General features: G+C 46.1%; 1 protein-coding gene across 1 annotated transcript; it reads left to right on the top strand.

Annotated features, from left to right (window-relative positions):
• Positions 1 to 631: 631 nt before the first annotated feature.
• Positions 632 to 23,090, top strand: tada2a (transcriptional adaptor 2A). The gene is given in 16 exon segments (XM_080514670.1): positions 632 to 746; positions 1,730 to 1,836; positions 3,960 to 4,019; positions 4,120 to 4,211; positions 5,461 to 5,618; positions 10,722 to 10,810; positions 11,200 to 11,272; positions 11,362 to 11,425; positions 16,278 to 16,321; positions 19,409 to 19,519; positions 19,981 to 20,052; positions 20,708 to 20,718; positions 20,720 to 20,841; positions 21,291 to 21,334; positions 21,655 to 21,734; positions 22,787 to 23,090. Coding segments are annotated over 16 exon segments (1,338 nt in total). The 5' UTR covers positions 632 to 721; the 3' UTR covers positions 22,973 to 23,090.
• Positions 23,091 to 23,950: the final 860 nt, after the last annotated feature.

Genomic DNA, 23,950 nt, shown 5'->3' with positions numbered 1-23,950 from the left:
TGTGCGTCTTTTAAGAAGCTTAAAGTGAAAATATTTTAAGCCTTAATAGCCTCAATAACAAGTTTTGGGAAAAAATGTGGTAAAATCTGAAAAAAAATAAATAAAATAAAATAAAATATATATATATTTATTTATTTTTTGTATCGAGAGAGAGAGAGAGAGAGAGAACAACAAAGTGAGATTAAATCATTTCAATAGTGACAAAACTATTACAAAATAATACACCAATTGTTGTTTTGCAGTTACAAAGACACAAAATGAGGAAAAAATAGATAAAAATGACGTAAATAAATAAAATTACACACTTTTCAGGATTAGTAAAAGAAATATTTCATCTCGATGTGCTTCTCCTGACTAAATAAAGGCTAATGAATGAATGAAAATAAGTATTTACACAGAGTGAAAAAAAACAACTACAAGAAATTAAAAAAAAAAAATGAAAAGACAGATTTTGCAGAAATCGTTAATAAATAATATAAATGGAAAATAAAGCAATTCGTGATATGACACCAAGGTGGATAAAACAACAAATGCAGAAAGACAACAAATCTACGCTAAATTACACAAAAAGCGGTTTAAATGCCTGATCGACTTGTTCTGAGTTCGACTCGTTTCGCCTTCGATCGCCAGGTTTACTGGCGAACTTCGAAAAACAGATCGACTCAAAACATCGCGTCTGGTTGCAGTTTTTCCCTCAAGCAAACACCGTAGACGTCGCCAGATGGACCGCCTGGCGTCTTTTACCAGTAAGTTTGAACTCTAAGTTCACGATTTTTAGCCATTTGTCCCGGGTCCTGCGGCTCGCCGCGTTAGCCGCAGCGAGCTAGCTCCGCGGTAGCATGTAGCGGCGTGCGGAAGCTTTTTCCTCCAACGTTTCTTGATTTGTAATTTTTTTTTCTTTTATTGTGTAAAGTCTGACTTGTGTCTAAATAGGTTTTTCACGCTATGAACACAGTGACGGTGCGTTCTCGCTAGTGCGAGTGTGTACGTGGGAGCGTCATATCGTTTCCATTTAATTCAATAAAAGCTCCCTGCGAGTTTAAAAGTCAACGTTTAATCCTTGGATGCAAAACAATCAATACACTTTTCCTCAAGTGGAAATCAAATCAATGCGTTTTTGCAATATGCTGGGTTGTTATTCTTCAAAATCTTTAAAACAAAGAGTTGTAATATTCATTTTCCAGGTATTCCAGGTATGACATCAGATGTATAAGATGACATCAGATGTAGAAGATGACATCAGATGTATAAGATGACATCAGATGTAGAAGATGACATCAGATGTATAAGATGACATCAGATGTAGAAGATGACATCAGATGTATAAGATGACATCAGATGTAGAAGATGACATCAGATGTACAAGATGACATCACATGTAGAAGATGACATCATGTGTCAGTGGGACTGTCAGAGTTGCTAAGAATTAAAGTTCCATAAAAGATTCCATAGAAACTGCTTGGGCTCATTTCTGACCCCACTTGTGCAAGAGTGGGGTCGTGATACAAAAACTGCAATTTCTTAAAATCAATGAAAAAATCAATAAAAATGCAAATGTCCTCATGTCACAAACATGTTTTCTGAGGAATACCTGGAATATGAATATATTACAACTCTTTGTTTTAAAGATGTTGAAGAATAACAACCCCCCCCTCCCCCCACGTGTCCATCTAAGGGTTAAATGGTGTTTGTTTGGATCATGGTGGAGTTGACAAGTCGCTCTTTGCAGACGACCCCTTCGATAAGCCTCCGTGCAGAGGCTGCTCGTCTTACCTGACTGAACCCTACATCAAGTGTGCAGAATGTGGACCGTCGCCTTTCCTGCTCTGTCTGCAGGTCAGTGTTTCTCTGGAATCTGGTCTTTTATTTTAATGTGGCACACAAAGTAAAGGCACCAAGGTGGCAGCTGAAAAAACAAACAGGACATCAGGACACAACAGAGCCTGGATTCAAGATTCAGTATATTCAGAGTGACTTTATTAATCCCTCAGCCAAATGAAAAGTTCCAGCAGCTTTAACAGGACCGGAGCAGAAACACAGAGATCAAAGGATTTATAAAATAGGATAAGTCTAAAAAAAATAAAAATAATAATGTACAATATTATATAGACTCTTCATGAACCTTTACTAAATAGAAATAGCAAAAAAATAATAAAAACTTTGAATAAAAACTAGAAGTGTGGAGTGACGTTAAAGTGCGCTGTGGTGGAATAGCTACTGCCGTCCAGTGAGCCCGCACTCAAGTTTAACTGCGCTTTTATTCGCGCCTTTACGGTAAAACACAAGCTAGCGTAGGGCCGCAATGCTGGGGGGAAATCTTTCAAAATAAAAGCCCTGAAAGCAGCGACAGACGGTCCGTTTACAATTTGTTGTGAAACACAAGTATTCATAGGTTTACATCTAATTCCACTTCAGGGCAATACTAGACACACTCCTTTACTACTGCAAGTAATATCAAAGAATATTACCGTAGGAATTTGGAGAAAAGTACTCTTAAACTTGGATCTGTTGATTTGAAAATGATGGTCTTGTGTTTTACCGTAAAGGCACTAATAAAAGCGCAGTTAAAATTGGTTACAGGCTCACTTGACGGGTGGTGGATAGCTGCTACTTCCCTTCTGTCCTCTGACCCCTTTTATTTATTTGTCATAGAGACAGATGAATAGCTACACTGTACAGTGAGAAGCTTTTACGCTGAAGCAACACATACAGATAAATCATTCTGAAATGAGATGGATTAGGATACGGCACATTATAAAGGCAGCAGCAACATCGTCTTGTTATGATCTAGTAAAATTAACGTTGCACATTCGCATCTCGGGGCAATTTAGAACTTTAAAGTCCCAGTGAAATGTAAAACACTACTTTGCAAAAAACCGATAGTTGTGGTTCTACTTGTAAGGTTCCTCCGACTTGTAAGGTTCCTCCGACTCTGCCCCACCACTGTTGTCGCATAACAAAGTTATTTGAAATTTTGAATCTCTAGCCGAGGAAGTCGGGGGAATCCTTCTTCTTCGTGGGCCGTTGTGGGCGGAGCCTATGTGTGACATCACGAGTTGTGCAGATCTGGATCTGTTGTGTTTATATCGACTTGTTTCCTCTTAAATATCCAAGTTTTTACAGTGTTCTGAAGTTCTAGTCAGCGTTTTATGAGCCTTGATGAAAGATTGAGGCTGGAAGAGACCAGAGAGGAGGAAAGGAGCACGGGCGGCGGGAGCGGCTAGCGGCTAGCTCGGGTGGCTAGCGGGAGGCGCTAGCTCGCGTGGCTAGCGGGAGGCGCTAGCTCGCGTGGCTAGCGGGAGGCGCTAGCTCGCGTGGCTAGCGGGAGGCGCTAGCTCGAGCGGCTAGTAGGCGATCCAGTAACACCTGGACTCTCCGGTGATTCCACAGTTAGAGAAGCTCAGTTAGAAAAGCTCTTGGACGTGTTGGATCCAGGAAGACGGTCGTTCTGCCAAAAGTCAGGAGCCTCAAAGCCTCAAAGGTGAAAAGTGGCGGCTGCTGAGGCGAGGAGACGAGGACGAATGGAGGACGAAGCGTCTTCTGCTTCCTCAAACATATTCCAGACGGGGTCACCGATGGCAGAACCACCTTCTGTGTCTTCTTCATCAATCACTGGGTTTGAAATGACCATGATGATGAAATCTGGTTCAATTCAGCCTCTTCGTGGTCAAAACTCTGATCCTCCATAATGTAAACACAACTTGGGCGTGTGCACAACTCGTGATGTCACTCTGTTATTGTCAGAAGCTCCGCCCAGCAGAGGAAATAGCGCCGTTTATCGGCTATTTTCTCTCAGATTGTCGTGTTTTAACATTTGACCTTCAGCCAGTTAGCAGGAAAATGTTCTAGAAGAGACACCAGAGGGTTCTGGAGGTGGAACCTTCATTTCACTGGGACTTGAAATGCCCTGTGGTTAACGTCTGGTTATTAATAGTCACGTTGCTCCTCTGTGTTTCCAGTGTTTCACACGGGGGTTCGAGTACAAGAAGCACCAGAGCGACCACAAATATGAAATCATGGTAAGTGAGTGAGGCCGTCTTCACGCCAGCCAGCGGCGTCCCTCCGGCTGTCGTCCGTCCTCACCTGTCCCCCCCCCTCGCCCCCCCCGTCCCTCTGCAGACGTCGGACTTCCCGGTCCTGGAGCCGGGCTGGACGGCCCAGGAGGAGATGGCGCTGCTGGAGGCCGTCATGGACTGTGGCTTCGGCAACTGGTCAGTGTGAACAGACCCCAACCTCCACCGTCGTATAGACTATACCTTCTATAACCCTGTGTGTTGAAGGCTGGGGGAGAGAGAGAGAGAGAGAGAGAGAGAGAGAGAGAGAGATAATGACTTTACTCATCCCCGAAGGGAAATTGTCTTGTTGCAGCAGTCTGGTACATACAAATATTATAAAATACAATACAATAGTAATAAAGTAAAAAATTAAATATCTGGGTATAAGACATAAAGTAAAACACAGAAGGGAACATGGGCACTTAGGAATAACAGGCGATAAAAGCAAGATAAATAAATAAATAGTAAGGTGCCGTGGCAGAGCCATTAGAAGTAGGCATTATATAATAATAATAACAATAATACACATAATAACAGTGTGAAATAGTGTATAATACTCGTGTATAGTACTACTAATAATGGTAGCAATAAAATAACAATAACAACAATATATATATATCAAGAGTAATAATAATAATAATGCCAATGGTATTAGTGTACTTGCACTTGTATACATATATGTATATGTACATGCAATATGCCATATGAAATATATGATAGAATATAAGTATTCGTCACTGACAAATAGTCCCTCCAGCTTGTTTTCGCTTTTGTGAATTTAGTCATTTAAGACTTATTACCTAGCTATTTAAACACAAGCGTCATAATTTTTTTATTACGGCTTTTATTTGACCTGTTTTTGTTTATTTTGACCCAAAACATCAGGCAATGGAATAAATACTTTTTTTTTTATTAATTTTTTTTCCATTTGGAAATACAATGGTACACAAACAATATGCAATAGACATTTTTTTTTTAATTTCCAAACAATAACAATTTTGACCCAGAATGTCAAGTAATGGAATAAATACTTCTTTTTTTAATTTTTATTATTAATCTTTTTTCATTTGGGATTACAATGGTTCACAAACAACATACAATAGACTTTTTTTTTTTTTAATTCCAAACAATAAAAAAAAAAAAAAATACACCCCAGAACAAAGGTCGAACAACAACAATATAACAGTGTCTCTGATCGTAGATATAGTAAATGTATACATTACAAACACAAACATGCATATTCATACACTAAATAAATTTCAAATAAATGAACCCAAATTAAGTCTCAAGTGTGAATAAAAACATTGAATCTGATTGTTTTACATGCAAATGAGTGTTTGTGCGTGTTTAAGAAGCTTAAAGTGAAAACCCAGACGCTGGTGTTACGGTGGGTTTGTGTCCCCAGGCAGGACGTGGCCTATCAGATGCGCAGTAAGACGAAAGAGGAGTGTGAGAGTCACTACATGAAGAACTTCATCAACAACCCGCTCTTCTCCTCCACGCTGCTCAGCCTGCGCAAGGCCAAGGACTGTCGCTACGCAGAGGGCGCCATTCCTTTTAAACGTAGGACCTGCGTTTGTTGTTTGTTTTGTAACATCCTGGTTCTTATCCACGGGTGGGGGGGGCGGGCTATCTCGGAATCTCGCAGTAACTTTTTGCGAGATGTCGCAAAAGCACGTCCTTTCGCTAAGCATTTGAATGTCTTTATTTTTTAGGCGATTTTTAGGCGATTTCAAAATAAAACTCTCGTATGGTTGGACGTCCTCCATTAGCTTTAGCTTGTCTCAACAACAGTGGGGAGTCTCTGAAAGGACAAACTTAGTGGAGGGAGTACGGTGTCTCTGAAAGGACAAACTTAGTGGAGGGGGGTACGGTGTCTCTGAAAGGACAAACTTAGTGGAGGGGGTACGGTGTCTCTGAAAGGACAAAGTTAGTGGAGGGGGTACGGTGTCTCTGAAAGGACAAACTTAGTGGAGGGAGTACGGTGTCTCTGAAAGGACAAAGTTAGTGGAGGGAGTACGGTGTCTCTGAAAGGACAAAGTTAGTGGAGGGGGTACGGTGTCTCTGAAAGGACAAACTTAGTGGAGGGAGTACGGTGTCTCTGAAAGGACAAACTTAGTGGAGGGGGTATGGTGTCTCTGAAAGGACAAAGTTAGTGGAGGGGGTACGGTGTCTCTGACAGGACAAACTTAGTGGAGGGTGTACGGTGTCTCTGAAAGGACAAACTTAGTGGAGGGGGGTACGGTGTCTCTGAAAGGACAAACTTAGTGGAGGGGGTACGGTGTCTCTGAAAGGACAAAGTTAGTGGAGGGGGTACGGTGTCTCTGAAAGGACAAACTTAGTGGCGGGAGTACGGTGTCTCTGAAAGGACAAAGTTAGTGGAGGGAGTACGGTGTCTCTGAAAGGACAAAGTTAGTGGAGGGGGTACGGTGTCTCTGAAAGGACAAACTTAGTGGAGGGGGGTACGGTGTCTCTGAAAGGACAAACTTAGTGGAGGGGGTATGGTGTCTCTGAAAGGACAAACTTAGTGGAGGGGGTATGGTGTCTCTGACAGGACAAACTTAGTGGAGGGGGTACGGTGTCTCTGAAAGGACAAACTTAGTGGAGGAGGTACGGTGTCTCTGAAAGGACAAACTTAGTGGAGGGGGTATGGTGTCTCTGAAAGGACAAACTTAGTGGAGGGGGTATGGTGTCTCTGAAAGGACAAACTTAGTGGAGGGGGTACGGTGTCTCTGAAAGGACAAACTTAGTGGAGGGAGTACGGTGTCTCTGAAAGGACAAACTTAGTGGAGGGGGGTACGGTGTCTCTGAAAGGACAAACTTAGTGGAGGGGGTACGGTGTCTCTGAAAGGACAAAGTTAGTGGAGGGGGTACGGTGTCTCTGAAAGGACAAACTTAGTGGAGGGAGTACGGTGTCTCTGAAAGGACAAAGTTAGTGGAGGGAGTACGGTGTCTCTGAAAGGACAAAGTTAGTGGAGGGGGTACGGTGTCTCTGAAAGGACAAACTTAGTGGAGGGAGTACGGTGTCTCTGAAAGGACAAACTTAGTGGAGGGGGTATGGTGTCTCTGAAAGGACAAAGTTAGTGGAGGGGGTACGGTGTCTCTGACAGGACAAACTTAGTGGAGGGGGTACGGTGTCTCTGAAAGGACAAACTTAGTGGAGGGGGGTACGGTGTCTCTGAAAGGACAAACTTAGTGGAGGGGGTACGGTGTCTCTGAAAGGACAAAGTTAGTGGAGGGGGTACGGTGTCTCTGAAAGGACAAACTTAGTGGCGGGAGTACGGTGTCTCTGAAAGGACAAAGTTAGTGGAGGGAGTACGGTGTCTCTGAAAGGACAAAGTTAGTGGAGGGGGTACGGTGTCTCTGAAAGGACAAACTTAGTGGAGGGGAGTACGGTGTCTCTGAAAGGACAAACTTAGTGGAGGGAGTACGGTGTCTCTGAAAGGACAAACTTAGTGGAGGGAGTACGGTGTCTCTGAAAGGACAAACTTAGTGGAGGGGGTATGGTGTCTCTGAAAGGACAAACTTAGTGGAGGAGGTACGGTGTCTCTGAAAGGACAAACTTAGTGGAGGAGGTACGGTGTCTCTGAAAGGACAAACTTAGTGGAGGGGGGTACGGTGTCTCTGAAAGGACAAACTTAGTGGAGGGGGGTATGGTGTCTCTGAAAGGACAAACTTAGTGGAGGGAGTACGGTGTCTCTGAAAGGACAAACTTAGTGGAGGGGGTATGGTGTCTCTGAAAGGACAAACTTAGTGGAGGGGGGTACGGTGTCTCTGAAAGGACAAACTTAGTGGAGGGGGGTATGGTGTCTCTGAAAGGACAAACTTAGTGGAGGGGGTACGGTGTCTCTGAAAGGACAAACTTAGTGGAGGGGGTATGGTGTCTCTGAAAGGACAAACTTAGTGGAGGAGGTACGGTGTCTCTGAAAGGACAAACTTAGTGGAGGGAGTACGGTGTCTCTGAAAGGACAAACTTAGTGGAGGGGGTATGGTGTCTCTGAAAGGACAAACTTAGTGGAGGAGGTACGGTGTCTCTGAAAGGACAAACTTAGTGGAGGAGGTACGGTGTCTCTGAAAGGACAAACTTAGTGGAGGGGGGTACGGTGTCTCTGAAAGGACAAACTTAGTGGAGGGGGTACGGTGTCTCTGAAAGGACAAACTTAGTGGAGGGAGTACGGTGTCTCTGAAAGGACAAAGTTAGTGGAGGGGGTACGGTGTCTCTGAAAGGACAAACTTAGTGGAGGGAGTACGGTGTCTCTGAAAGGACAAACTTAGTGGAGGAGGTACGGTGTCTCTGAAAGGACAAACTTAGTGGAGGAGGTACGGTGTCTCTGAAAGGACAAAGTTAGTGGAGGGGGTACGGTGTCTCTGAAAGGACAAACTTAGTGGAGGGAGTACGGTGTCTCTGAAAGGACAAACTTAGTGGAGGGGGTATGGTGTCTCTGAAAGGACAAACTTAGTGGAGGGGGTATGGTGTCTCTGAAAGGACAAACTTAGTGGAGGAGGTACGGTGTCTCTGAAAGGACAAACTTAGTGGAGGAGGTACGGTGTCTCTGAAAGGACAAACTTAGTGGAGGAGGTACGGTGTCTCTGAAAGGACAAACTTAGTGGAGGGGGTACGGTGTCTCTGAAAGGACAAACTTAGTGGACGGTGTCTCTGAAAGGACAAACTTAGTGGACGGTGTCTCTGAAAGGACAAAGTTAGTGGAGGGGGTACGGTGTCTCTGAAAGGACAAACTTAGTGGAGGGAGTACGGTGTCTCTGAAAGGACAAACTTAGTGGAGGGAGTACGGTGTCTCTGAAAGGACAAACTTAGTGGAGGAGGTACGGTGTCTCTGAAAGGACAAAGTTAGTGGAGGGGGTACGGTGTCTCTGAAAGGACAAACTTAGTGGAGGAGGTACGGTGTCTCTGAAAGGACAAACTTAGTGGAGGGAGTACGGTGTCTCTGAAAGGACAAACTTAGTGGAGGGAGTACGGTGTCTCTGAAAGGACAAACTTAGTGGAGGGGGTATGGTGTCTCTGAAAGGACAAACTTAGTGGAGGGGGTATGGTGTCTCTGAAAGGACAAACTTAGTGGAGGAGGTACGGTGTCTCTGAAAGGACAAACTTAGTGGAGGAGGTACGGTGTCTCTGAAAGGACAAAGTTAGTGGAGGGGGTACGGTGTCTCTGAAAGGACAAACTTAGTGGAGGGAGTACGGTGTCTCTGAAAGGACAAACTTAGTGGAGGGGGTATGGTGTCTCTGAAAGGACAAACTTAGTGGAGGGGGTATGGTGTCGCTGAAAGGACAAACTTAGTGGAGGAGGTACGGTGTCTCTGAAAGGACAAACTTAGTGGAGGAGGTACGGTGTCTCTGAAAGGACAAACTTAGTGGAGGAGGTACGGTGTCTCTGAAAGGACAAACTTAGTGGAGGGGGTACGGTGTCTCTGAAAGGACAAACTTAGTGGACGGTGTCTCTGAAAGGACAAACTTAGTGGACGGTGTCTCTGAAAGGACAAAGTTAGTGGAGGGGGTACGGTGTCTCTGAAAGGACAAACTTAGTGGAGGGAGTACGGTGTCTCTGAAAGGACAAACTTAGTGGAGGGAGTACGGTGTCTCTGAAAGGACAAACTTAGTGGAGGAGGTACGGTGTCTCTGAAAGGACAAAGTTAGTGGAGGGGGTACGGTGTCTCTGAAAGGACAAACTTAGTGGAGGAGGTACGGTGTCTCTGAAAGGACAAACTTAGTGGAGGGAGTACGGTGTCTCTGAAAGGACAAACTTAGTGGAGGGAGTACGGTGTCTCTGAAAGGACAAACTTAGTGGAGGGGGTATGGTGTCTCTGAAAGGACAAACTTAGTGGAGGGGGTACGGTGTCTCTGAAAGGACAAAGTTAGTGGAGGGGGTACGGTGTCTCTGAAAGGACAAACTTAGTGGAGGGGGTATGGTGTCTCTGAAAGGACAAACTTAGTGGAGGGGGTACGGTGTCTCTGAAAGGACAAACTTAGTGGAGGGAGTACGGTGTCTCTGAAAGGACAAACTTAGTGGAGGGGGTACGGTGTCTCTGAAAGGACAAACTTAGTGGAGGGGGTCGCAGCAGAGAAGAGGACCCTTGGCACGTTGGTGGGCGTGTCTTGTTTTGGTTTCTCTGCATGTCAATCTTCCTTTTAATTCGTCCGGAAGTCGGTGGCTGCAGGAAAAAGTGTCGCGACGCGGAAAATCTCCACGATCCTTCTCGAGCACAAAGTGAATGTGACGACGCCGACCTGCTGGGGGAACGTAGGGATTAGTTTGGAATCCTCAACAAATGAATGTAGATCATCTGAATAGTGCGTCGTAAACCCGCCTTTGCTAAAGTAATACGAGGAACAAGAAGTCGGCAAAAGTTTGAATTCTTCCATGTTTCTGTGAATCCTTCCAACTTTGTGGAGCTGAAATGGAAAATGTTCACTTTACGTCATGTAGAATGACAATAAAACAACTCTAATCATTTTTGCACAGTTTCTTAACGTGAGCAACACATTTCTAGCATTTTGTGGGGGAAAAAATCCTCGATATAATAAAAGAAGAGACAGAAACAGACGGATTAAATAAAACACGTTTTGTTCATTTACATCTACGATGATCATCGTTTTGAGCTTTTTCCTCATTTGTTGTTGTTGTTGTTGTTGTTGTTGTGACGGTGCAGCCAGCGACGACCCCCCTCGGCCCACTTTCGACTCGGTGCTGTCCCGAGACATGGCGGGGTACATGCCGGCCAGAGCAGACTTCATGGAGGTGAGCCGTGTGTGTGTGTGTGTGTGTGTGTGTGTGTGTGTGTGTGTGTGTGTGTGTGTGTGTGTGTGTGTGTGTGTGTGTGTGTGTGTGTGTGTGTGTGTGTGTGTGTGTGTGTGTGTGTGTGTGTGTGTGTGTGTGCGTGCGTGCGTGCGTGCGTGCGTGCGTGCGTGCGTGCGTAATAAATAAATAAATAAATGTCAGGGTCGCCACTAGGGGGCCGGATATTGAAATAGTGACTCTCGCTCTCGCGGCGGGGGATTCATCTCGCCGTTCGCTTCGCTGGAGACGTTTGAACTGCGATCCAGTGGAAAGATGAAAATAACCCACTCCACCCCTCCCCCACCCCTCCCCCACCTCCACCCCTCCCCCACCCCCAACCGTTCACGCAGGAGTTTGACAACTACGCAGAATGGGACCTGAAAGACATCGACTTTGTGGACGACGACTCGGACATCCTGCACGGTGGGTCGCGTCCATCGCCGGTTCTGTTTCTATGGAAACACAGACGACGGGGTGAGATTTAGCTGACGTGGCGATTCTGTTGTTTCCAGCCCTGAAGCTCGCCGTGGTCGATATTTATCACTCCAGGTTAAAAGAGAGACAAAGACGGAAGAAGTAAGTCCCCGTTTTTTTTGTTTTGTTTTGTTGATCATGTTGCAACGCCGCCACTCCGCCAGCAGGGGGCCTCATAAGCGCCTCCATCGACTTCCAGGAACCTTCAGTTCCCCTCCAGTGCTTCTTTCTGCTTTCAGCTGGAATCACTGCACAGTGAATTAAAATCTAGCAGCCCAACACTTTGTGCCTCCTGAATAAGAAAACATGCAGCGTTTGCAGAAGTATTCAGAAGTTCTCATGTAAACTTTCGTCGTTTTCTTGAACACGCGAGTCTCTGGAGGCTCAGTGTGTCCCCGGGTCAGCAGCCTGAATATTTCAAGTCCCAGTGAAATGAAGGTTCCACCTCCAGAACCCTCTGGTGTCTCTTCTAGAACATTTTCCTGCTAACTGGCTGAAGGTCAAATGTTAAAACACGACAATCTGAGAGAAAACAGCCGATAAACGGCGCTATTTCCTCTGCTGGGCGGAGCTTCTGACAATAACAGAGTGACATCACGAGTTGTGCACACGCCCAAGTTGTGTTTACATGATGGAGGATCAGAGTTTTGACCACGAAGAGGCTGAATTGAACCAGATTTCATCATCATGGTCATTTCAAACCCAGTGATTGGTGAAGAAGACACAGAAGGTGGTTCTGCCATCGGTGACCCCGTCTGGAACATGTTTGAGGAAGCAGAAGACGCTTCGTCCTCCATTCGTCCTCGTCTCCTCGCCTCAGCAGCCGCCACTTTTCACCTTTGAGGCTTTGAGGCCTCCCGCTAGCCACCCAAGCTAGCGGCTCCCGCTAGCCACGCGAGCTAGCCGCTAGCCGCTCCCGCCGCCCGTGCTCCTTTCCTCCTCTCTGGTCTCTTCCAGGCTCAATCTTTCATCAAGGCTCATAAAACGTCGTCTATAACTTCAAAACACTGTAAAAACTTGGATATTTAAGAGGAAACAAGCCGATATAAACACAACAGATCGAGATCTGCACAACTCATGATGTCACACATAGGCTCCGCCCACAACGGCCCACGAAGAAGGTTCCCCCGACTTCCTTGGCTGGAGATTCAAAATTCAAATAACTTTATGCGACAACAGTGGAGGGGCAGAGTCAGAGGAACCTTACAAGTCAGAGGAACCTTACAAGTAGAACCACAACTATGGTTTTTTGCAAAGTAGTGTTTTACATTTCACCGGGACTTTAAGCCTTTTCTTTTTCCCGCCAGGCTCTCATGACAAACCGCACGTCGTCGGTCAGGTGCAACTTTCTCGCTGCGAGAACCCCGATTGAAACCCTGAATATCTTCTGTAAAAGTGTCTTGTTCATTGAGAACCGCATGTCCAGCCGGACCCAGTGCAGCTTTTGTAAGTTTGTGTTTGGGCGACGATAAATAACAGAAACGTGGCGAGTTTAACGCCATAATTTAACAGGTACGTGGTGAATCTGTCGCTGAAGCGCCGCAGGAAGCTTGACGATGCGTCATACTCTCATGAAAGGACCGTCAACCTGCTGGACATGTCCCACGTCCCTCAGCCAGTGTGGGACGGGTTCCGTTCAGATTTAAACGTTCCTGCAGTGATGGGTTCAAGTGCGGCTCGGACAAATTGGCTACTCTTCCTTGTGGCGGTTTACAAGGCCGAAACACGGTACCGCTTGATTTGACCTGAAGCGGTTCTCGGTAGTACCCGAGGAATTCCGTACCCGTCCCTACGTCACGTGATCGGGCCGCTACATGGTGGGACGGAGGAATAAACGTATGTCTACGGTTTCAACAGGGAATTGATCCTGCAACCTCTGGAAATACGTGTTAGTCCAGTTGTCGACTCGGAAATGTCTCTGCGCACTGCAAAACTTCCTCCGAAACAAGAAAATTAATAGTTAAAATAAGAAAAATTATCGGCCAAGAGAACAAGAAAATTTTAGCTTTTCAAGATTTTCAAAAACAAGAAACTAATTCTGGCCCCGTCTCTTGAAAACAGCGTTTCTGGACTCAAAACAAGTTTTATATTCATGTGCTGTTATTTTAAAATCTTAAAATGACTTTTTGCATTTCATAAGCCCAATCTTTTTATTTTAAGATTTTAAAATCAAAACACATGAAAATACTTGTTTTGAGTCCAGAAATGCTGTTTTGGACGCAAATAACACACTGGGAATATTCCTCTGAAAAAAAATAAGAAAAAAATCTACTAAAACAAGAAAATTACTCCTTAAAAGTGAGCAAAATTATCTGAACAAGAAAATTGAGTTTCAAAAACAAGAAACTAATTCTGGCCCCGTCTCTTGAAAACAGAGTTTCTGGACTCAAAACAAGTTTTATTTTCATGTGTTGTTATTTTAAAATCTTGTTTAGTTTTTTTAATCCCGCTGACTCTGAGGCCTGTCAGGGAGACGTCGGCACCGTGAGCTCTGCCCCTGAACCTCAGAGCAAACTTCTTCCACTGTGTTTGATGGCCGGGGTCTGTGGAGTGGAGGAAGACTCAACGTCGCATCCATTGGTCGTCCGAATTCGATTTTCTGAAGTGAAGGAAAACTTCAAAGAGACGCTCCGATCCGCGTTTCTTCACCTCTGAAGTTGTTGGGTCTCGCGATATCGATCATTGGCCTAATTAACGTGGTGAATTAATGTACTAATTAGCTCTATTCCACGTCGATGAGCTGTGGCCAGACGGAACCGTTCCACCAACAGCCATGGATGTCTTTGATGTCCTCTTTATCTTTGTTCTGAGCTTTACATGCATAACTCACCAGATTCTAATGGAACTCAGTGTAACTCCTGGTCCAAATTCATCGAATGTGCAAAGAAGGAATTGAAGGAAATAAATCAAGAGTTACCTGAAAACTCAGCAGGAATGAGTTTTGTGTGTCGGTAAAGGCTTTTCTTTGTCATTTTACAAAACTAATCTGGTGCGTTTTTGGTTATTTCAGATGTTGAAAGGTCTAAAATAAAATGTATTTGTGGAAGAAATGTGGTTTGAAGAACAATTGTCATGCAGTTGCTGTAAAGAAGTAGAAAAAAAAAACCTTTGCGAAACTATTAACAAGGAGCTTTTTGATGGTTCTGCTGTGTTTTATTGTGTTAAACTGACAAGTGTGAATCATCGTGTAGAAATCATTTGAATTCTTAGTGAATTTCTCATTGTGCACTTAAACAAACACTGAATCGCAAAGGTTGTTTGTTGCTCTTCCATTTCCAGGAATGCAGATACTTTACTGTTTTATTCTATAATGTCGGAGTCACGTATGACTAGTCGTCTTCCGATTCTCTCACAGCAGACGTAGCCTTCCTCCCCCCACCCCTCTAAACACACCGTTAAGACGTCCGGCTGTCAGTTTATTGACGTTAATCCCGTCTCATAAAGCAGCCGTGCGATAAATCCTCGCAAAGGGTAGGAGACTGAAAATAGTTTTCCGGAGCTTCGATTGGGCCGCAGACCCCCGAGGAAGAGGAGTTCTGTGCTCCGCCGGAGCCGCGTTTCATTAACGCAGAAGTCGTTCCGCCACCAACTGACCTGCGTTGAAGTGCAGTGGTCGTAATGAGAAAGACAAACACGGCTGTCGGTGTGACGCAAGGGAGCTGAAATGTGGGATTTAAAGGGGGACTGGGGAGTTGTAGGCCTCCTCTTCTTCTCGGAGGAGATAAAAGACCCTCCAATGTGCGATTTGTGGGTTTCCTCTAAAGGGAGGTCGACTATCTGGTTTACTGCAGTGAGTCCCAGGCAGGTGGAGGTGGAGGTGGAGGTGGAGGCCGAGGCCGCGTTGTAGCGCGTCTTTCCATCACAGCCAAACACGCCCGGACAGAAACTCGTTACCAACGATTTAAAGTCTCCAGTTAACCCCGACGGCGTGTTTCCTTTCATCTTCTGCCTTCAAAGTGTGTTTGGAAACCCGAGGTACCAGGAGGAACCGCCAGGGGGAACATGAACACTCCCAAGTAGAAAAGCCTCACAGTCCACTCTGGACTCGAACCCGGGATCCTGCCGAGGAGCTGAAGCGCCGGCCTCCGGCCACTAGAGGGCAGTGGTTCAGGTTCAGTGAATTAAAATGAGGATGAACCGTGAATGAAGAGAAGAAAATATCCCCATTTCTGCTCAATTCGTGGCTTTGAGATTAAAGGATATTCTTCACTTTGGTGGTTTTATAGTATTTTAGTGACACTGAGCCGTGTTGTCGTCCACACGTTGGCGGTAAAAGTGATTTTGAGAGTCGTCTTGGTGTCGGGAGAATTTTAGTGAAAACCTCAGGGAGGCAGAAAACAATTTTTATGACGTTATTCTTGCGTGAAGAGACAAAGTCCCAGTCCAACCTGTCCGCTGCAGGAGGTCGTCTATGGAGTCGTTCAGCGCCTCCTGCTGGCTGAATCGTTTTGACAGAGACACGAGTGCGTCCTGCGCCCGAGACGCTGAACTTTATGAAAGTAGCGCCGACGCAGGTCGTCCCTGAAACTGAAGCTGAGCGTCGTTCTTGACGAGACAAAAACACGTTTTCAGCTGAGAATTGTTTGTTTGTTTGTCCCAACATGTAATTTAACAACCTGCAGCTTTTGTTTCCATGAATCCACACGTTAACCACTTCACTGTCTCGTCTGGTTCAACAGCACAACTATTGAAACAATATATTTTATATAGAAGTATATATATATAGTACTAATTCAACAGTATAGGTGGAGCTTTAAAAGTTTATTTTTGCTATAACATCTGTACATTAGATTTGGTTTTTTTACACATAAACTTACTTTTTTTTCCAAGTAATTACTTCTGAATTAATTATTGTGTGTGTGAGTCCAGATTTATCCAAAAGGAAAAAACAGACTGAATAACAGTGATTTACAGTTTGTCAAAGACCATTTCTGAACGAGTGTCTGTGTTCCAGGATCGTCCGGGACCACGGCTTGATCAACCTGAGGAAGTTCCAACGTGAGTCGTCACAGCCGTGGCGTAATAACCTGCGTTGACCTCTGGGGGGGTGGGGGGGGTGGGGGTGAAAGTCTCCGTGTGATGAGCACTGCTTTTATCGATCCACCTGTCGCAGGTCGGCTTTCAGCCCCCGGGAGCTCCATTTAAGGGTCAGTCCAATTAAAGCGCCCGTTTTTCTGACGCGGCGGTTCCTCCGGCACGTCGTCACGGCTCCACCTGTCGCTCCTCCACCCGTCGCCCCTCCACCCGTCGCCCCTCCACCCGTCGCCCCTCCACCCGTCGCCCCTCCACCCGTCGCCCCACCACCCGTCGCTCCTCCACCCGTCGCCCCTCCACCCGTCGCTCCGTCGGGTCGGGGACTCCTCCCTCACGTGTTTTATTTGTGGAGAAGCCGGAGGAGAGGCTGCTGGAGGTTTGACTTTTGAGAAGGAAATCGACAAAGCACAGAAGACGATCATGGGTCGTTTGTGACGGTGTAGGGGCCGATCTGACCCGGGGGGGGCGCCGATCTGACCCGGGGGGGGCGCCAGAGTTCCTCCAGCCGGAGCACCGTGACGCTCTGGTCAGACGGTTTGTTCTGGATGTTGAAGAAGCAGCTTTACAGTTCCTCCTCCACACTGAAATAATTCCTCAGCAGGAGGAGGGGGAGACAGACCGGGGGGGGGGGGGGGTATATAAATAAACAGGGTGTGATTCGCCAGGTGGGGTGTGGACAGACGCCCCCCCCCCCGTCTCTCTGGTCTTCCAAGACAAAAGGGAACTCAAGAGTAGCTGTGGAGTTGCAGACCAGTTGTCATGGAGACTGTGTGTGTGTGTGTGTGTGTGTGTGTGTGTGTGTGTGTGTGTGTGTGTGTGTGTGTGTGTGTGTGTGTGTGTGTGTGTGTGTGTGTGTGTGTGTGTGTGTGTGTGTGTGTGTGTGTGTGTGTGTGTGTGTGTGTGTGTGTGTGTGTGTGTGTGTGTGTGTGTGTGTGTGTGCGCGCGCGCGCGGCTGCTGCAGACGGGCGGCCCGGCGCCGTCGTGTTTGTCACGTTTAAAACGACTCCGGACGTCGTCGCGAAAACCCAAACGGACGTCCGCGCCGTTGCCACGGCGACCCCCGAGTCAAACACCGGCGTGCGTGTTCCGCCCGAGATGGCAGCTGCTAATTAGAGCTCACATGCCGGAGCCTTGACGGCGGGACGTGGACACACACACACACACACACACACACACACACACACACACACACACCCTCGCCTGTTACTCGGCAACGAGGCCGATGCCTGCAGACGAGGCACGAGGAGCTCTGGAGTGTCTGCCGGCGGCTGAGCCGGAGAGGCGTTGCCGTGACGATCACACTATTGAGCTTAACCTGTTTGAAGCCTGTCGGACTTTCAACCAGACCCCAGAAGCCTCTCGGCCGTCAGGCAGTAAAACAAACAAACAAACAAGATCAGCAGGTTGTTTTGCCCTGAATATTCAGTGACCGACGTTCAAGGAAACTGCCGATTGGGGAAAATGTGTAGTTTCTCTTGCGCCAGCGTTTGGAGGAATTACAGGACTTTTCTTCAGCGTTCATGACGTTAAACTTTAAGCAGCTTGTATTTATGAAGCAGCACGAGGCTGTCTTAGTGGGAGATGAGGAAATAATCTGCATCCAGCATCAGTAGAGGAGGAGATTGAACAGGAGGATCAAATGTGGAAACTTCAGTATCTGCAGGGTTGACATTTTTTCGCTTTACTCATAAAAACCTGACATGGTTTTTTTTAATGCAAAATACTGTGGTTTGTGTGCAACAAGTCGGTCCTCAACACAACAAACCAACACGTCCGTCACCCAGAGAAGCACCGAATTAATGAAGTGATTCCCTGCAGAGTCCATATTGTTCATGGTTAACCTGTGATAATGTGGGATTTACTGCCGAGTCGCCAATTTATCTCTCATGCAGGTGCAGAAATGTCGTCGTGTCAACTGGCGTTAATGGTAAAATATGTAAATGGAGTTCACTCGTATAGATGATATCCTCTTATTAACCAATATAGACAAAGCTGCTGAATGTCATTTAGTTAATTTTTTTTCCAACCTATTTTCTATATTCTTGAAACTGCATGAAGCAAATGAGTGTAAATTATAACAGAATCCTCACAAATTAATCACATGCAGCGTGTATTCCTGCTCTGCCATTTCAAAATAATAGAATTTTAAACATGGTCAGGGAAGAAAAGTGGAATTTATTCAGGCAAAATTGTCAAATCAACCAATTTTAAGGCTTTTTTTTTAATATATAAATGGAAAGAAGAAGAAAAAAGGCCCAGTGAGAAAGAGCAAATGACGTTTTCGTCACATATTGCATGTTTGCTTTGATATCATGCGGACCTTGACGCGTGTCTCGGTGTTAAATTAACACTTCATTCGTCCAGCTTTTGATCACGGCAGTCTCGGGAGATCATAATCATATCGCCGCGCCCGGATAATAAAGGTCAGACGTATTTACAAGAAGACGCTCGGCGGCGGCCCAAATGATCTGTGTACATCTCCTTCAGCAAAAATACAAAACGACTTTGATCCTTTGATCCTAAATCTTGGTCTTTTGCAAACAAAACGAAAAAGAAACGAGGAAAACATAGAGACCAACTCATCACATCATTAATGTGACATGGAAACCATTTACACAACAGATCAATTAGAACTGTGGCGTCACACAGCCAACGTACCGATTAAGTCAATACTGTGCAAAGACACAAAAAGTATTGTGTACCGTCGTTGATCTCAATTCACAAATCTTTAAATGAACTACATTACATTTTCGAAATTTCACATCACAATTTATTTCTTTTTTTTTTTTGCATTTCAATGCTACATTCTGCACTAGTGTCTTTGATTTGTCTACGGCGCATGAATAGATTGTTGAAAAGAAAAACAAATATACATACATAAGATGATCAAATGTCCAACTATGGAGATAATAACGAGCGACTTTCAAAGTGCAAAGAGAAGCAGGGCGGTATGTCAAACCCCATGTCGGCATGTTACCAGAGGATATCTCACTGAGATCAAAGACAAGGTGTCTCTTTGTGCTTCACCCGTCCCTGTCGTCCCTCCGTCAGTGCTGGAGCGATGCTACCCGAAGGAGGTGCAGGAGCTGTACGACGCCATGCGGCGCTTCGCCCGGGTGGTCGGACCCACCGAACACGACAAGTTCATCGAGAGCCACGCACGTTAGTACCCCGCGACAGAAACAAGCACACAACCACTGGTTTAACCTGTTTTGGGTTTTTTCGCCACCTCATTTTCCCCAAAACCATTTTCCCCCTCATTTGAGCCATAAACTTGCAATTTGCCTTTTTTTTTTTTTTTTTTTTTTCCCCCACACGGTTTTTGTGCCAAAAGCGTTTTACTTGCACTGTTGCCGAGCAACCGGCAGAGCCACCAAGAAGTTGTTCCCTCTGAAGGCACAGTGGAGCACATGAACCCACCAGGGGACATCCAGAGTTACCGGAATCCTCTCCGGTCAGGGTTGACGCACGTCTTTTTGTCTCCGAGCTTCGCCTGTTGCTTTGGCATGAAAGCAGCAACACGTCACCCGTCGCTTTGTGTTTGAACATCAAAGCAGCAGTGCAAGTTCAGGTGCCAACCATTTGCATTTAACCGCCGTCGCCTTTTTTCTCTTCCCCTGCAGTGGAGTTTGAGCTGAGGAGGGAGATCCGCAGGCTGCAGGAGTACCGGAAAGCCGGGATCAAGTCCTTCTGCAGTCAGTCAAGTTTGACTTTTTATTTTTTCTCTCCTCTTGTCTCATTAAAACTTTAGTTTTAAAGTTCCTCGCATCGACCGGAAAAATGTCTTTCTCTGCAACGTGTGGTTGTAATATGTGAGATTTGATGAACTTGTGGCTCCAGCTGTTAAAACTAATAGTTCTTTAGATGTCGCCGCACATAGAACGACGAAAAAAGAAATATAAAAGTGTAAATTGTAAAAATCAAAACAATTTGGGATGAAACGCTGGATTCTGACCAACTGGTCTTCAGGCGACACGTGAATAATGAAACGGTGTCATACATATAATAGTATAGTATAGTAATAGTGTTCCTATGTTTAATATTGATTGTTTTGTCCTTCGTCTCGTCTAAAATGAAGCATTTTGGTAACGTGACTCGTGTGCCTGTAACTTAAATTCAAGCTTTAATGGAACAACGGTTTATTATTGAATTTCCTGGAAGGCGGCGCGTGACGTTTGTAGAGCCGGTGGCCTGCAGTGTAATGACAGTTTTGGTCATTTATAGCACATGTGAGGCGTTCGCAGGGCGTCTGTAACTTTCACCGCTCGTCCCCTGAATGGTGTCCGGATCGGTAAGAAGGTGGGCCGTCGTGGGTCTGACTTTTATTTTCGGCGTCTCTGCCTCCGTCAGGTGCGAAGGTGTTACGAGCGGGTGAAGCGGATGCGCGAGGACGAGCGGCGGAAGAGGACCATGCTGTGCGACGTGCTGCAGTACATCCAGGACGGCCGCGCCTGCCAGCAGTGGCTCAGCAAGCAGGCGGCCATGTGAGCCTCACACGGGGCACCAACGCAGCGGACGTCTGTATCACTGTGACTCCCACCGCAGACTCTGCGCTATCTTTAGTAAACATGTAGGGGGGAGGGGGGGTTATCCAAATTCTTCTAATTATTCTACTTGGGGGGGGGTTATCCAAATTCTTCTAATTCTTCTACTTGGGGGGGGGGGGGGTCTAAATTCAATGATTCATCTGGTTTGGATGACGATCATGGAGCGAGCACAGTGAACAACAGAGGAGCTGTGTGTGTGTGTGTGTGTGTGTGTGTGTGTGTGTGTGTGTGTGTGTGTGTGTGTGTGTGTGTGTGTGTGTGTGTGTGTGTGTGTGTGTGTGTGTGTGTGTGTGTGTGTGTGTGTGTGTGTGTGTGTGTGTGTGTGTGTGTGTGTGTGTACACAAACAGGGTTGTGGAGATAATAACACTTTTCTTTGTGCGTACAGAGACGCTGGCATCACCCCTGCTGTCACAACCATCACAGTTTCAGGTATGGACCCCCACCCCCACCCCCACCCCCACCCCCACCCCCCCGAGCTCCGACCTCTCCGTACCGTCACCGCAGCTCACACACATTACTGCAGACGCTCCTCCATAAATACACTCGGCCCCTATACACGCATATTTATCTTCTCCATGATTTTCCCTTTCAAGTGAGCCACCGTTCCCTCTCTCTCTCTGTGTTTATTCAATTTGTACGCCGTAAATATTTGCTCGCCAGTCTGTTTCCGAGGGAAGGACTTCAGCGTTGTGAAGCTGCTGTGGCGTCACCCTAACGCCGCGGTGTGGTTTTGTCCCTGTGCCCCGCAGCAACAGGCCGTCGCAGCGCTCCACCTCTCAACCTGACCGGGCTGCCGGGGACGGAGAAGCTCAACGAGCGGGAGAAAGAGGTACGAGGCCGGACCGAGGGCGTGGCCGTCGCCACGCCATTGAATACGTCAAATTAAAGTCCGTCTCCAGCAGGCCGCCTTAAAGCGCCCGTATAGAATAGATAGAATAGAATGTCGATGTTGTCATTGAAACTCCACACAACGAATTTGTAAGGTGCAGTCCTCTTTAAAGTGCCGTTTTGTATAAAATATAAAAGAATGTGCTGATCAAAGCAAGACAACAGTATAAATAAATACATAAATAAATAGATACAAAATGTCATAAAATGGGAAAAACACCACCAGTCAAACGTTGTTGAGTGCAGTAATGGCTCTTCTATAGAAAGACTCTGGTGAACGAAGGGGTGGGGGTCAGATGAAGGGGAGGGGGCAAGATGAAGGGGTGGGGGCAAGATGAAGGGGTGGGGGCAAGATGAAGGGGTGGGGGCAAGATGAAGGGGTGGGGGTAAGATGAAGGGCTGAGGGGGAGAGTTGAGACGCAGCCTTAGTATCCTCGGAAAGTAAAGTAACTTTCTAACGTGTGCCCACCCCCCCTAGAAGTGAAGAAAGTCTGTCATCTTCCTCACTCGCACCACTTTTTAGTGAACGTGTCCTCGTACAGGTGAAGCAGAGGGTTCCCCTTCATGACATCATGTGGGGAATCTAGCTCCTCCCTCCAGTCGTGGATACTCACTTTGACACGCCGCAGGTTGATAAAAAAACTTAACAAGATTACGGACGGAGCTTCTAATGTTGTGAAATGTGGCTCTAAAGGGATTTCAATGCCGAGGCAATTTTTAATTTCACCTTCTATGTCTTTCCAATAATGAATTTTGGACCACGGCCCCTCCAACACCTATCAGAGGTTCTACCAAACTTGGATGTGACAAAGGGAGTTCTAACAAATAAATAAATCTCATTTTAATTTCCCACTCAGATCCCTGAGGCTCGGACGGTTATTTGTTCTTTGATGTCGGTTCCCAGTCGTCATCCTTAATCGTTACGTTCATTTCTAATTCCCGTGTTCCCTTCGGCGCCCAGTGCTTTGAGACGTGCTTTGATGTGTGTTGCAGCTGTGCCAGGTGGTGCGCCTGGTGCCCGGCGCCTACCTGGAGTACAAGCAGGCCCTGCTGAACGAGTGCCGGCGGCAGGGCGGCCTGCGGCTGGCTCAGGCCCGGGCGCTCATCAAGATCGACGTCAACAAGACGCGCAAAATCTACGACTTCCTCATCAAAGAGGGTCACATCACCAAGGCCTAGGGGCGGCGGCGTTTTATCAATTGTTTGTTTTTAACTCTCATCAGGTGGACAGAAACTTGTATTTATTTCTCAAGTCGCGATCCTTAAGGAAGAATTGAATAATGTCTAGTTTAATGGGGGGGGGGTTAGTTTAACTAGACGTGTCCTGTAGTGTTTTTTCTGTAATTATTGTAAAAATAAAAAGCTGCGACTCTTAAAACCGACATGGAGTTTATTTGTTTTTACACTTTGCTTGAATCTTAGACGTGCCTTCCAAAGTCCGTCCCACTTCAAAGGGCTTCAAAGGGCTTCAAAGGCCTCCTCTGTGACGACTCCATGTCGGCGAGCTGTTAAAGTCACATTGTTCTGGACGAGCCTTCATCTGCCCGGATTTCAATCAAAGCTGAAGTCTTTATATCAGTAAAAATCAACACAACAGAAACACTCCAATCAATACGTTTGACAAACGGCGAGCTGAAATGAAGAAACGCAGGATTCAGGAGGATGTGGCTTCAAGTCGAAGCTCCGGCAGGTTTTCTCAGATGAGCCTTTAAAAGAAATAATAATAATAATAATAATAAATCCCCCTGGGTGTGATTTGGTAACGAGACGTCACTGATTTCAGCTCCAGTCCAAGTCCATACATGTAAAACGCTTAAATGAAGGACCAGTGTGTTGCAGTAAAGACGTTCAGGATCAACATGCAAGAAAATTCAAAACAAAAGAGGCCCGGCACTTGGCTGAGGCCCTCAAATTCATGTCGGCGGAAGTTTTTGAAAAACATTTCATGTTCCATCAGCGCTGCGTCATTCACACCAGAATTGAAGTAAATCCAGGCTCTGTGGCACGTGCCGAGTACCATCTGAGATTTTCAGGTGGATCGGCTAGCTTGTGGCCTAGCATGCCCGTTAGCATGCTAACAAGCATTGTGCGATTGGGCTGAAATTTGGTAGGTGGCCTAATTGGGCGCTGCGGTCACGAATCACTAGCTAATTAGCT

This window comes from Blennius ocellaris (genome assembly GCF_963422515.1).
Source record: "Blennius ocellaris genome assembly, chromosome: 2".
Lineage (NCBI taxonomy): Eukaryota > Metazoa > Chordata > Actinopteri > Blenniiformes > Blenniidae > Blennius > Blennius ocellaris.
The sequence above is the reverse complement of the archived record's forward strand: the minus strand, read 5'-3'. Positions and strand labels throughout refer to the sequence as shown.